General features: G+C 43.7%; 1 protein-coding gene across 1 annotated transcript in view; it reads left to right on the top strand.

The window, feature by feature from the left end:
- Nucleotides 1–14069, top strand: part of TEX11 (testis expressed 11) — a 44992-nt gene extending 30923 nt beyond the window's left edge. Inside the window, exons 22-27 of the mRNA XM_014963063.1 lie at nt 319–391; nt 6819–6968; nt 7983–8091; nt 9106–9226; nt 12472–12636; nt 13657–14069. Of these exons, the coding sequence (XP_014818549.1) occupies nt 319–391; nt 6819–6968; nt 7983–8091; nt 9106–9226; nt 12472–12636; nt 13657–13728 (690 nt within the window). The 3' untranslated portion in view covers nt 13729–14069. The remainder of the gene's footprint in view (nt 1–318; nt 392–6818; nt 6969–7982; nt 8092–9105; nt 9227–12471; nt 12637–13656) is intronic.
- Nucleotides 14070–15095: the final 1026 nt, after the last annotated feature.

Genomic DNA, 15095 nt, shown 5'->3' with positions numbered 1-15095 from the left:
GTTTGTCAGTCTCAATAGCACCACTTTTTGCTTGGGAGCTAAAATAAATGATGTCCTATAGGAACCTGTATGGTTCTTTCTGGACCAATGGAAGGGTGAGTGTGAAGAGGCTTTGTTTGAGATGTGGAGGTCTTTGAAAAAGAGAGAGGAAAAAAAAACCACAACCCAAAGCCAGTATCTGGTGTAGATGATGTACTGATTAGGCTGATTCTTAATTTATTTTATAGTTACGTATAAAGATCCTGTTAGTTGTGACATGTATATTCCTTTCACTTTTAAAAATGTGACAAAAATAACTTTTTAAATTTTGTAAAATAGACAGAGCTTTTGACTCAGGCCCTTGAACATCTCCAGGCATGCAAAGAGATATGGAAAGTTCTGAAATTAACAGGTAAGCTACAAAGTGTGTCTGTTCAGCACATGTAACTCTTAGATTTAGTCACTGTATTGATGAAAAATACAGGGGATATGGAATTGCTGTCTCAGCTGAAGAGTGTTGATATATGGCAATAGGATAAAAGAATTGGCAAAGCCAACTACTGTTTTTTGTATGTCATTGCAGACTTTTTATTGTATAGGTGCTGTCAAGTATGGAACTTTCCAGAGTGAAGTTGTGACTGTTGTCTTAAATTTTGAGAAACTCCGAGGTTTTTGCTCTAGAGTGGAGTTGCTCTTGCACTGTTTTAATAGTCATACCAGGCTCTTCCCATGTAAAGCATTTCAGAGTACAGAAATCCTGCCACCGTATTTTGAAGTGCCAAGACCCATCCTCTGTTCCCTGACTATTCTATGTCAATTTAGATCAGACATTACTGGAGGCTGGTGTGCTTTCAGCTGACAGGTGAGATGCTGGGTGACTGTTAGCCTAGAGGATGCATGTTTCACTTTTTTGGTAGTTTATAGGTATAAAAATTCCATTAGGCATTCCTAGACCAGCCTGTGTCTAGTTTCTTTTCCCTTACAGGTTTGGGACACTCTAGAGTTTCCATTGTAAGGTGCGTTAGTATTTAACTTTTGTCAAGAAATTTACTTGCTTTTTTTCCCCCCCCCCTTAGAATTTCAGAATGAAAGGTTCATTATATGGCCTGGATTTGGGATTCTCTTTGCCTTTTTTGCACTGAAGGCAAGATAACTTAGAAAGACTTCTTCCCTTTTTAATTTTCCATCCTTAAAATCCGAAGGGGTTGATTATCTCAGGACTTGTTAGAATTAACTCTTCATTGGGAATTATACAGGAGTTTTGGAAACCTCTGTTTTGTAGTGCAGTTATTAGACTTTGAAATATTTTCATTCTGCTCAGAAAGTGTTACTTACGCATTGAACAACTCATTTTCTGCAGCTCACAAGAAACTTGCTGCGTCTTTCACAGAAGAGAAGTTTACAGGGGACATGAGGATCCTTGATGCACACTGGTTTAGAAAAGTTGGTAGGTTACACTCTAAAAATCTAAACTGAATCCTCTCCACCTCCAGTTAGCCAGACCTTAAGGAAGAAAGAAGTGTTTAAAGAGGTAGTAGATTTATAAAGCTTGGCATCTTTGGCAGTTGCTGCCTTAAATAGTCTTGAAGTTCTCCTGCTGCATTTTCTCTCTTCTGAAACTATCTGATACGGCTCATATTTTAAGTCAGTTGTCAAGACAAATAATGACACAAGGTCTGTTTGAGTGATGGGATAGTTGATATAGTATTCTCTTCACCACAGGAATTGTTGTACGTGTCTAGAGTTCATTTTTCTCTTAGTTAGCCCTTCACTACCAAGACTGTTACAGAAGTAAAATTTAAGATCAAGCAAATAGGAAGAATAATGGTTAATTCAATGTCTGGAAAAAAAAGTGCTGCTAAGAGCAATAAAAACCCTTACTGCTGATCCTGCATATCCTTCTGTAGGTAAAATGAGAATTAGGATGTTCAGATGAATGTATGGGTTTGATGGGTGCAGGATGAGCTTACCTCTGCCACCCAGATAGACTGTCTTCATTAGTCCCTTAAATCACAGAATCACAGAATCACAGAATCTTAGTGGTTGGAAGGGACCTCTGAGATCATCGAGTCCAACCACAAAAAAAAAAAACAAAACACAAACAACAAAAAAGCCCAAAAAAACCACACCACACCAAACGCCCACCAAAAACACCGCACCCACCAACTAAACCCCACACTCAACACCTCGCCATAAACCAATAACCTTGGGCACTAGAGCATGTCCTGAAGAGCCATGTCTACACGTTTCTTAAATCCCTCCAGGGATGGTGACTCCACCACCTCCCTGGGCAGGCTGTTCCAGTGCCTGACCACCCTCTCAGTAAAGTAATTCTTTCTAATATCTAATCTAAATCTCCCCTGCCGCAACTTCAGACCATTTCCTCTGGTCTTGTCGTTCATCCTTTGGGAGAAGAGGCCAACACCTGCCTCTCTCCACCCTCCTTTCAGGGAGCTGTAGAGGGCAATGAGGTCTCCCCTCAGCCTCCTCTTCTCCAAACTAAACATGCCCAGTTCCCTCAGCCTCTCCTCATAGGACTTGTTCTCCAGACCCCTCCCCAGCTTGGTGGCTCTCCTCTGGACACGCTCCAGCACCTCAATGTCCTTCCTGTAGTGAGGGGCCCAAACTGATTTGCCTCGAACTACAGGGTATGAAATCTACACAGCAAACGTTATCAGAGATTATGTGTTTCCTGGTGGGCAATACAGCTCCCCTGGAGCTGTCCTAAGCACGATCCGTAGCGTGTCCCTAGATCCTCATTTATTAGTCTTTGTTACACTGTTTTCTTTAAAAAGTCAGTGCATTTGCTGTCTATAAATAAAAATATAAGCGTAGTGTAACAGGTTGAAGCGATTTTTCAAATTCTCGCTTCTGCCAGGGTGCACAGAAGAGAAAACAGTTGAAATCAGTAAGAGAAGCCATGTTCCATGATGGGCTTTTGCTCACATCCTCCCAGGGCAGCTGTGCTTTAATCCAGAGTAGTGACGGAGGGAGAGGTCACACGTAGTGACAGGAGTGAGTGGAGTCTGCGGTGACCTCTCCAAGGCAGCAGTCTCTCTCACAGAATAAACAACGTGGAGGCTACAAAAACATGTCCTAGGGAATAAATTAGAAATCTGCAAAGTCACTGTGGAATGTAAACATTGAATTGGGTGAGATTCTCGTACATAAATAATTCGATCATCTTTAGATGACTCACCCATTTGCTAATCAGAATTGTGTGTTTAATTGCCATGTACGTCACCCTGCTGGGGTAAAATGGAGAATGTTTCAAAACACTGTTGGGTTTTTTCCTTTTTTCTTTTATTTTTAATTTTCCTTTGCAATATTGTTCAACTCTTTTATTCAGATACTAGTTTTGTTTACTAACTTAAGAAAATGCTTCTTCCAATTCATGCCCTTGTGGGTAGGGTTATGTGGTAGAACAGATATTTGGTTGTGATGGAATGATTAAGACCAAACGTGAAAGCATGAATAAGCTATTTTAACAAATCATTAATAATGGTATTTCTTGCTGTTAGTAAACAAGCTGTTGATGATGTTTTGATGAAGAAAGTGGATTGTGGAATGTGAACTGCCTATTACTAGAGATTAGATGGGCATACCCGTAAGGTTGAAGATTTTTATTATAGTCTCCATTTTTTTATTTCTTTGTTAGCTTGGAACTTAGCTGTACAGTTCAGGGACTACCCTGAAAAGATGAGGGATTTTTTCCTATTGTCTTTCAAGGTACGTACTCTTGCTAGTTCTATCTCTGATTGAGGAATATTGCCATCTGTCTAGTTCTGTTAGAATTTACATCCAAGGATCAGGTGTCTCTGAGCAGACATGCCTGTATGCTCTGAAGATGGAGCGCTTTTGTCAGGAGGAGATGGACTTATAATACAAAAAGTGAGCATTATTGTTATACTTTATAGTCTGTCACTTAAAAATGTTGTAAGAAACGTAGACTTCAATGAGAACTTTCTAAATGAAATGGATTCTGATGTTTGGAGACTGTATCATGAATAGAAGCATGTTAAGTACTCAAGTCCTAATCTTCATGCAGAACTTGTACCAACACTGACAGTTCTGTATGTGTTTGTAGAGAGGGGACTCCAACACTGGTTTACCCTTTGAGTAATCTTCTTGTGTAATTGTACAAGGAAAATTGCAATTTGAATATATACTATTCATGACTGATTAGTAGAAGTGTCATAGAATAGACTCAGCAACCATCTGTTCATGAGAAAATTGCTATATATGGGCAGAATTCTCATTACCTTTTCCTATTTTTGGTGTCAGTTGTCCCAGTTTTGTCCCTCTGACAAAGCTGTTCTAATTGCCCAGAAGACATGCCTGTTAATGGCAGCTGCAGTTGATCTGGAAATGGGGAGACAAGAAGCAACACCTTCTAAACAGGTAGGGCATTGCTCTGTTAATTCATTCTGGATGTAGCAGTGTAGCATTTTTTTATTTTGATTTTGAAGTCTTAGTCATTTCACTCAGAACAGGATATTGAGAATATATGCACAGAAACCTTTTACAGTTAATTAGAATCAATGCACCTAGTGCTTTCCAGACAATTGGAAATGTTGGAGTTCCGTAAACTAGTTCTATTGACTTAAGTGAATTTTAATTGATTTATATCAGCAAAGAATCATAGCAGCACCCTCTCTTAGAGGAATTTCAGCGATGTGTTTCCTGGTGGGCAATACAGCTCCCCTGGAGCTGTCCTAAGCACGATCCGTAGCGTGTCCCTAGATCCTCATTTATTAGTCTTTGTTACACTGTTTTCTTTAAAAAGTCAGTGCATTTGCTGTCTATAAATAAAAATATAAGCGTAGTGTAACAGGTTGAAGCGATTTTTCAAATTCTCGCTTCTGCCAGGGTGCACAGAAGAGAAAACAGTTGAAATCAGTAAGAGAAGCCATGTTCCATGATGGGCTTTTGCTCACATCCTCCCAGGGCAGCTGTGCTTTAATCCAGAGTAGTGACGGAGGGAGAGGTCACACGTAGTGACAGGAGTGAGTGGAGTCTGCGGTGACCTCTCCAAGGCAGCAGTCTCTCTCACAGAATAAACAACGTGGAGGCTACAAAAACATGTCCTAGGGAATAAATTAGAAATCTGCAAAGTCACTGTGGAATGTAAACATTGAATTGGGTGAGATTCTCGTACATAAATAATTCGATCATCTTTAGATGACTCACCCATTTGCTAATCAGAATTGTGTGTTTAATTGCCATGTACGTCACCCTGCTGGGGTAAAATGGAGAATGTTTCAAAACACTGTTGGGTTTTTTCCTTTTTTCTTTTATTTTTAATTTTCCTTTGCAATATTGTTCAACTCTTTTATTCAGATACTAGTATCTCAGGACAGGGACATATTGGAGTTTCTCCTGCAGAGAACGATGATTCCTGCTGTGGAATGATAGCCTGGTGCTTCCGTTATATCTTCACTAGACCTTGGCCAATGTATGGACAAGTCTGATGCTCTGGAGAAAGCTGAGAGTGTATTTTAGATGGAAAACCAAAGGTCTTTGTGATAGTTCAGTAAAGGATTGTTTAGTGTTTGTATCAGATTTACACCTTCCTAGCACCCTTCTTCTGTGTTTAAGGATTATGCTTCCGTTATATCTTCACTAGACCTTGGCCAATGTATGGACAAGTCTGATGCTCTGGAGAAAGCTGAGAGTGTATTTTAGATGGAAAACCAAAGGTCTTTGTGATAGTTCAGTAAAGGATTGTTTAGTGTTTGTATCAGATTTACACCTTCCTAGCAGTTCTACTTTTCTCCCACCCTTCTTCTGTGTTTAAGGATTTCCTGAGGGCTTTTCTCCTAGAAAGGGGGCAAGTTCAGTAGAAAAAATCTGAAGCTGATGCTAACTTCTGTCATATGTTGACCTTCTGAGTGGTGGCCTTCTGTTACCTCTTTTACCTGTCTATGAAAACAGCTTCTGTAGTGGCTATTACCTTGCCCAGGAGCATTGCATGAATTTAGACAATTACAGACAAAAGTACTCAAGTCCTAATCTTCACACAGAACTTGTACCAACACTGACAGTTCTGTATGTGTTTGTAGAGAGGGGACTCCAACACTGGTTTACCTCTCAGGACAGGGACATATTGGAGTTTCTCCTGCAGAGGTTTGTGGAATGGTAGCCTGGTGCTTCCGTTATATCTTCACTAGACCTTGGCCAATGTATGGACAAGTCTGTTGCTCTGGAGAAAGCTGAGAGTGTATTTTAGATGGAAAAACAAAGGTCTTTGTGATAGTTCAGTAAAGGATTGTTTAGTGTTTGTATCAGATTTACACCTTCCTAGCACCCTTCTTCTGTGTTTAAGGATTACCTGAGGGCTTTTCTCCTAGAAAGGGGGCAAGTTCAGTAGAAAAAATCTGAAGCTGATGATAACTTCTGTCATATGTTGACCTTCTGAGTGGTGGCCTTCTGTTACCTCTTTTACCTGTCTATGAAAACAGCTTCTGTAGTGGCTATTACCTTACCCAGGAGCATTGCACGAATTTAGACAATTACAGGCAATCCAGTGAAAACAGCTTCTGTAGTGGCTATTACCTTGCCCAGGAGCATTGCATGAATTTAGACAATTACAGACAATCCAGATCTTTTTTTTTTTTTTTTTGGCGGGGAGAGAGGCCTGATGGTTGGTGGGGTTGTGCTTTGTACATTTGGACATCTGAGCTTTCTGTCCAAGACCACTTCATAGTTCCACTTGCTCTACTGTTAGATCTGAGTAACTGTTTTCCTGCCCGTTAGAAAGAAAATTTAAACCTTATGGTGTACCATGTAGCTTTAAGGCAAGGAATCATTACATACAGGCAATTCTGTGTCTTCTGCAGGAGATTTTGCTAAGGACCCAACAGAGACTTTGTTGCTGCTTTATGAATTTGAAGCAAGATCCAAGCTGAATGATCCAACACTCCACAAGCTTATGGAGTCAGTATGGGAGCAACCACAAATAGAGGTCAAGACGCTAGAAATCATTGCATGTAAGGACTGCATTTGTACTTTCATAGTTGTTCAAGTAATGAAAAACAGCCTTTGTTGCTCTTCCTGTTCATTTGGGTGACCAGGATTACCATATATTATGCAGCAGGCAGAAAATGGGTCTAGCCATATATATTTTGTCCTGAGGCAAAGATGCTTAGGATATCAGCAGCATTAGGAGATCTGTCTTTTGAAATCCTGTATTATGTGGATGATGAACCAGAAATTTGCTCCATCCTTCCATTTCTAGCCTCTGAGACATTTGTATAGGTTATGAGTCTGGAAAAGAGAATTCAGATAAACTTTTACAGGCTCCAAACTGGCAAAGGCCAGAGAATGATCCCAGCTGATTCGTGCCCCCAGTACAGAAGTTTCAGGATGTGGACTTTGGATAGATGTGCAATTTCAAGTTAAAGTTAGTGTAGTTCATTTTGAAATAAAACTTCTCTACATTGTACCGTACTTTCATCACAAAGTTCTAGTCATGCCTCCTTGAGAATCTAGGGGGGGATCCAAGGAAGGTGAGTAAAATTTAGAAGGTACCCTGGCAAATCTTTGGAGAGGATTCTGTAGGATTGGGTAAACACCTCCCTCCCTCCCTTATCTTGAGGGCATAACACACCAGGGCTTGGAAGCACCATACTGACATCCTGCTCCTGCCCATTTTTCCATCCAAATGTTCACATTCAAGGAGACAAAAACTTTAGACACCCACCTCCTTCTGCCCAATGTTTTTGAGTTACTGCACCAGAAGCAAACAGCAGTGAGAGTACTTGTGAATGATGAAATCTGCTCTGCTTCTGCCTTGTAGTCCTCAGCGACGAGGTGCACAGTCAGAAAGCAGTAGCCAAGCACTAGTGTGTGACCAGCCCAGGCACCCAGGCTTTAAGCAAATTTTTTTTTCAGTTCTTTATCACAAGGGATCTGGCAACATGTTGTAGTTTATTTTAGTGACCAATGAGATTAAAGTCTGGCTCTAGTCATTTCTTTCTTCTCTGTTTTCTTTTGCTTTTAAGCGTTAGCAATGGAATCTCCAGCTCGGTATCCTGTGCTGTGTAAGAAAGCTCTCAAGAGTGCACTAAACCTTCACAGAAAGCAGAGTGTCATTGATGCTGAGAAGTTTAGGTTAGTGTCATCACGTAGCTTTGCCGTGAGCCTGGGACTGGAAATACTGCCAGGGAATAAAGCCTGCAATTTGAAAAAAGTGGATTTTACCTTATGTGCGAGGTTTGGCTTCTTGCTGGCCAACTAGCGTACCCCTCAAGTGTGACTGTCTGATGGAAGTGTTAGAGGCAATTTGTTCAGTTGGGCTGTTTGCTGAAACAGTCCCATTTCCAATCGATGATTCTATCGAGGAAGGAAAATGAAAATAGGATCCAGAAGAGGTCTCTGGCTGTTTCTTGTGAGGAAGGTGTTCGTTTCAAACGTTACCCTGCAGTAGCAAGCTGGGTATTTCAAAGACAATGAAGTGAAGGGAAATGAAGGGCTGAGAAGAAAGCCATGAGTTGTAAGTTAGTGATGCGATACCATAGTACATATGTGATTTATTGTGCTGGGTAACTGGCACTGTAACATCTTTACCTTATGGAATCTTAAATACAACCTGGCGTGTGTCCTCCTCTCTCACTTGAACCCCATGAAGGATTTTTTCCCTTTTTGCTGAGTTCATTGCAGTAACCACTGGGAAAAGGCAACTGTTAATATCACCTTTCTCACTTCACACTGAGAAAGAAAGACCTGTTTCCAGAAAGCCTGTGTTTGTTCCTTTGTTACCAATTTTCCAAGGATGCTGACTGCTCCTTTCTTGTTGGTGAAGTTAGAAAAGGTACTTTGTCCTTACTGTCTTGTGTAGCACCCTAGAAAATATGATGTCTTTTCTTCTGTGTTGCTTTAGAGCCCAGCAATGAAAATAATGAAGTGCCTGTTGCTCTTGGCTCTCTTTTTGCGTGGTTTGTATGAATGAGATCCGATGCCAGGAAAATGTTTGTTTCTGCTATAGGAATATGAGTGTAGTAAGCACCAAGGTGGAGATGTCTGACAATCCTGGGGATGTAAGTTAGTGTGCTGCTGATACTAAGAAGTAGCTGGTTGTGCACCCAGTATTTAATATTTCCTCTTTTGCTGTCTTTCAATTCTCAGCAAATGCTTACACAGTTTGATTAATCTTTCTTTGCCGACTGGATTAACGGACTTGGACGCCTGTGTGCTGCGGGAGGTGTGGGGCTACTTTGAAGATGCTCTGAGCATAGTCAGCAGCACAGTAAGTTGAACAGGAAAACAAGAGATTGGGAGGTGGTGCCAAAAAGGTTCTCATCAGACTGAGAATAATTAGTAGACTGAACATTATATAGTGTTGGATTTGGAGCAGTTAAGACTCATTCAGTAAAAGATACTGTGTGAGCTGACGCAGGTGGGATGCAGGAACAACCACAAAACCATGGATGAAAGGCAAAGAACAAATTTAATCTTGATGCCTCGTGGATCTGGGAATCTCCAAAGCAGCACCTGGGCAGAGGTGTGCAAGCAGGGGCTGCAGGCACCTGGGGAGCAGGAGAGAGTTCTTATTAGCGACAGAGCCCTTGTTAGCAAGGGAATGATAGAGCAAGAGCTCCCACTTGCTGCTCTGCCCCGTATTTCAAGGATTCCAGCAGGCAGTTTTCTGCTGTGCTTTGATGTTCAGCAGCAGGGCAGGAATCTGGGCGCGCTCGATAAGGTGTCCCTGAGTCCATCCCGGGCCGGTGTTATCTCAGTGCAGATGTTCTGCTTGTTGAGCACATAAGACTAAACAACAGTGTGATGTATGTGCTTAGCAGCACCCCACGGGCGAGTCACTGGAGTGTGTTGACAGTCCTGCTCACTCATCTTCTGTTCCTTTCCCGCAGATACAGAAAAGATAGTTACGACTGAATTATGAATTTCCCTGGATTTTACAAAGGTGTTTTTAGAGACATTTAAGGCCAAATTTTAAGTGCCTTGGCACTTACTTTAGAAACATGTTGAGCTAGAAAATCCATCTTTGCTCCTGCTGCTTTCTAAATTCTTACACTGAATATGGATTTTTAAAGGCAGTTTGCTTCTCCAGATCAGTTTAAAGCCAGCTAAAATTTGGATGCCAGTCTTGCTTTTTTCTCAGCTCTGTTTTGTTAAATATGTTTGGGAACATACTCCATTACTATTTTTTCCAGATGACCTAGGACTAGATTCCCGTGTTGTCGGTACCTGTGGCTTGTTTCTGTGAGGACAGGTATATGGAGAGTAAAATCTTTCTTTCAGGAAGCATTTCTGCTTCTCCTTTTAGGCCCGGAGCATAATGCTGTACAGTGAAGGCAGTTCACAGAATTAGAATTTCAAAATGTACAGAATTAGAATTTCATCAGGGTTCTGTACCTGGGACATGGCAATCCCAGGCACAAATACAGGCTGGGTGGAGAATGGCTAGAAAGCAGCCCTGAGGAGAAGACTTGGGAGTGCTCGTGGATGAGAATCACAGAAACACAGAATATTCGTGGTTGGAAGGGAACTTTGAGATCATCACCATACACACACACAAAAACCCAAAAAAACCTTCCATAAACAAACAACCAAACAACCAAAAAAACCACCAACAAACACACAAAAAGACCACAAAACAAAACATCCAACCCAATGATCTCAGGCACTAGAGCATGCCCTGAAATGCCACGTCTACACGTTTCTTAAATCCCTCCAGGGATGGTGACTCCACCACCTCCCTGGGCAGGCTGTTCCAGGGCCTGACCACCCTCTCAGCAAAGTCATTCTCCCCAAGATCTAATCTAACCCTCCCCTGCCCCAACTTCAGACCATTTCCTCTGCTCCTGTCATGATTCCCTTGGGAGAAGAGGCCAACCCCCACCTCTCTCCATGCTCCTTTCAGGAAGTTATAGAGGGCAATGAGGTCTCCCCTCAGCCTCCTCTTCTCCAAACTAACCATGCTCTGTTCACACAGCCTCTCCTCATAGGACTTGTTCTCCAGACCCCTCACCAGGTCAACACGAGTAGCTCAACACAAGCCAGCAGTGTGCTCTGGCAGCCCAGAGAGCCAACCCCATCCTGGGCTGCATCAAGAGAAGTGTGGCCAGGAGGTCGCGGGAGGTGATTCTGCCCCTCTGCTCTGCTCTGGTGAGACCCCACCTGGAGCTCTGTGTCCAGCTCTGGAGTCCTCAGCACAGGAAGGACATGGACCTGTTGGAACGGGTCCAGCAGAGGCCAGGAAGATGCTCAGAGGGATGGAGCCCCTCTGCTGTGAGGACAGGCTGAGAGAGCTGGGGGTGTTCAGCCTGGAGAAGAGAAGGCTCCGGGGAGACCTTAGAGCCCCTTCCAATATCTGAAGGGAGCTCCAGGAGAGCTGGGGAGGGACTCTTTGTCAGGGAGTGCAGTGACAGGACAAGGGGGAACGGTTTTAAATTGGAAGAGGGGAGATTTAGATGAGATCTCAGGAAGAAATTCTTCACTGTGAGGGTGGTGAGAGCCTGGCCCAGGTTGCCCAGAGAAGCTGTGGCTGCCCCATCCCTGGAGGGGTTCAAGGCCAGGCTGGATGGGGCTTGGAGCAACCTGGTCTGGTGGGAGGTGTCCCTGCCCAGGGCAGGGGGGTTGGAACTCGATGATCTGTACCTGCCTTTCACTGAAGTTGTCATCAATAACTTTGCTAATGTTCTTGTTGAGGGATACAAATGAGATTTAATGTGGAACTGATGTTCATAACAGCAAAGTTTCACAGTGCTAGAAAACTGCCTTTTGCCATCTTGCTCATGACACCAGGTACCAGTGGTACCATGCCAGGAGAAGGATATTAGGGCATCACATCAGCACATTATCAGTTAGAGAGCTGGTACACCGCTCATGGTTTATACCTCCTGTTCAGAAATGCATGCTGCATTTCAGAAGATCACCCTGGGCCCTTTTACTTAGGATGAGAAGTATCTCTCAAAGAGGGAAAAGGAGTCCCCTTGAGCGTTTGAATGGCAAATAAATAATTGCTTGTCCTTGCTTTCCCCAACTGAATCGGTTCCCCACCAGGTTCGAAGTATCGTTGGGTACTCTGGCCTCTGTTCTGCAGGTGTAAGGGCAGCTTGCACTCTGACAAGCCATTGGGGCTATTCTGAAGACATAAGAACTGTTCATCTCATCTGCAGTGAGCAACTGCCCTGCTATTCAGTAGGGTTTGGGGGAGCTGGAGAGTACCTCAGCACTGTTGGAAAGCACACTTCCACTCCGGCATCATTCCCAGTCCCCTGGAGTTGTATTTTACTGACCTACCCCTAGGTAATTGCAACGTGACTGACTGTTGGAAAGAAGCTGTTTGACAGTAGTGCAGATGAACTGTGAAGTACAGGATGGCTCTGAAGGAATTGCCCTTTGCTTAGGAGAAAAAATAAAGAAACCCAGCTGCTTTCCCACTCTAAACTCTAATGAATGTTTGGTTTGTCATGGTTAAAGTGAGAGTCTGTTTTCTGATGAGCTGCTGCTTCTTGTTTGCTACTCCAGGATGCTTACCCAGAGATGGAGATCCTTTGGTTGTTGACAAGAGCCTGGAATACAGGAATATTTCAGTATACCGTTGGGAAATACAAGGAAGCTGAGCAGTGGTGTGGATTAGGAATGCGTTTCCTCAATCACTTAGGATCTCTGAAGAAAAGCTATGAAGGCCACGTAAGTGTAGGCAGGTGGATTTGAGGGTGTGGGATTGGATGTCTGGTCTGAATTTGAGATAAGGATCTGGGTGAAGAAACCACCGCAGGTGATCTTTAAAGAGTTTGGGAGAAGCGTGCTACCTAAATATTTTGGGGGAGCTTGATGCTAAAACATTTTTTCAAAGTGAGGCCAAAAAAGTTTTGATAGCCATCAGGAGGGGTCATGTAGTCTCTTTTTACTGGAAGGAGGGTGTAAATGGCTGACTGGAAATAAACTTGAATTTGTGGTTATGGGAGAGCCCTCTAAATGGGCCCATACTTTGAGTACAGCAAAGGTGTAGTCAAAGCATGAAATCAGCTGAAATCAGCTCTTGAAATTACTGAAATCAGCTCTTGTCTGAACCCTTTCAGGCTTGGTTTCTAGTAGGATCTGAAGTCTTATCAACAGGGTTTGAGCTGATGTGAATGAAACCATTAAAGCCCATCTTTCCCGGCGTAGCTGAGCCATTTGCTGTGAGGGAGAAATTCCAGGGCTGGTACCCCTGTAGAAAGCAACAACACTTTTTCTTACTCTGTTACAAGCTTCTCTCTGCAGTTTTTTGGCACAAATGCAGCCCTGCTGTACGCAGGCATCACGCCTTCCCTTGTGCTGGGCAATCGAGAGCTGGTTGCAACTTTTATATTATTTTAAGTGCATCAGTTAAGACTAGAAGAATTGAGATCACTCCCTCCCAACCTCAGCCATTGGGTGATTCCGGGGATAGGTTTATTCACTGCTGTAAGACTCAGCTCCAAACTGTGCTTTCTGGCAGTATGAATAAACCCGCTGTTGTTAGGTTGGGATATTTTGTTCTTAAACCACTGTATTTACATCTCTGCCAAAAATCTTTACATCAATCTGAAATTCTAGTTTTAGAAGCTGGTGGTTGTCTCCCACCTATTTCCATGCTTCTGTTCCCTGTCACTTTGTTGTATTATCGAGTTGAATGATAGAACTTTATCCATCCTTGTTGACAACTACGATGCTTATATTCTCCAGATGATTGGTCTTTATAGTGAGGTTCTGGACAAATTGGACAGAGCAAAAGGGTTTCTTCCCAAAGAAGAATAATGACAGCCACACTGCAAAAAAAGGGGGACAGGAGCCTCTTTTGGAAAAGTTCTGCTGAATGAAAGAGGCCGATAGCTCTGCGAAGGCACGGGGACACGGGAGCAGTGGAAAAGAAACCAGGATCTTCTTCTTGTTGGCAATTAAGTTATGTACTTTTTAGGAAATGTTTATTGCATAGATGTCATTGTTTTGCTCTCGGGAATATTTTTCATTCTCTGGAGCTATAGAACAGAAATACATCTCATGAAAAAGTTAAGTATTTATCTGCTGTTGTGTAAGAGTTTGGTTTAAAAAGCTGATTCTAGTAGTAAGTGGCACTGAGAACAATAAAAGTATTCCAAGACCAGGCATCTCCTCTGGGTGTCACAGCTGTCTTGCTACATAAATATTTATCAGAATGTTTAATTTTCAGTCCATTTCAGCATGGACAAGAAGTCAGAGCTGTTTGCCAGTTTCACGGTGTAGTTAGAGTAAGAAAGAGCAGGTACTACTTAGCTCACGGGAAAAGCTAAAGCTGGGTACTGGGTACTGCTGTCACCCCCCAGTCACAGCTCGGCAGGGGATCCCCCAAATCTGCACGAAAGCACCGGGTGGTGAGTGGGGGGATCTTACTGCAGCTGGACTGAAGAGGGATGGGATGGCACAACAGCTCGGCAGGGGATCCCCCAAATCTGCAGGAAAGCACCGGGTGGTGAGTGGAGGGAGCTTAGTGCAGCTGGAGTGAAGAGGGATGGGATGGCAGGGTGCTGGGTGTGATGGCAGGGTGCTGGGTGTGATGGCAGGGCGCTGGTAGGGTGTTGGGTGCTATGGCAGGGTGCTGGGTGTGATGGCAGGGTGTTGGGTGTGATGGCAGGGTGCTGGGTGCTGTGTTGGGTGTGCTTGCTGCAGTGGGTGCTGGGTGTGATGGCACGGTTCTAGGTGTGATGGCAGTGAGCTGGGTGTGATGGCAGGGTGTTGGGTGTGATGGCAGGGTGCTGGGTGTGATGGCAGGGTGCTGGGTGTGATGGCAGGGTGCTGGGTGTGATGGCAGGGTGCTGGGTGTGATGGCAGGGTGCTGGGTGCTGTGTTGGGTGTGCTTGCTGCAGTGGGTGCTGGGTGTGATGGCACGGTTCTAGGTGTGATGGCAGTGAGCTGGGTGTGATGGCAGGGTGTTGGGTGCTATGGCAGTGAGCTGGGTGCCATGGCAGGGTGCTGGGTGTGATGGCAGGGTGTTGGGTGTGGTGGCAGGGTGTTGGGTGCTATGGCAGGGTGTTGGGTGTGATGGCAGGGTGTTGGGTGTGATGGCTGGGTGTGATGGCAGGGTGTTGGGTGCTATGGCAGGGTGTTGGGTGTGATGGCAGGGTCTTGGGATTGATGGCAGGGTGTTG

Source organism: Calidris pugnax, unplaced genomic scaffold, assembly GCF_001431845.1.
Source record: "Calidris pugnax isolate Ruff unplaced genomic scaffold, ASM143184v1 scaffold294, whole genome shotgun sequence".
NCBI classification, from domain to species: domain Eukaryota; kingdom Metazoa; phylum Chordata; class Aves; order Charadriiformes; family Scolopacidae; genus Calidris; species Calidris pugnax.
The sequence above is the reverse complement of the archived record's forward strand: the minus strand, read 5'-3'. Positions and strand labels throughout refer to the sequence as shown.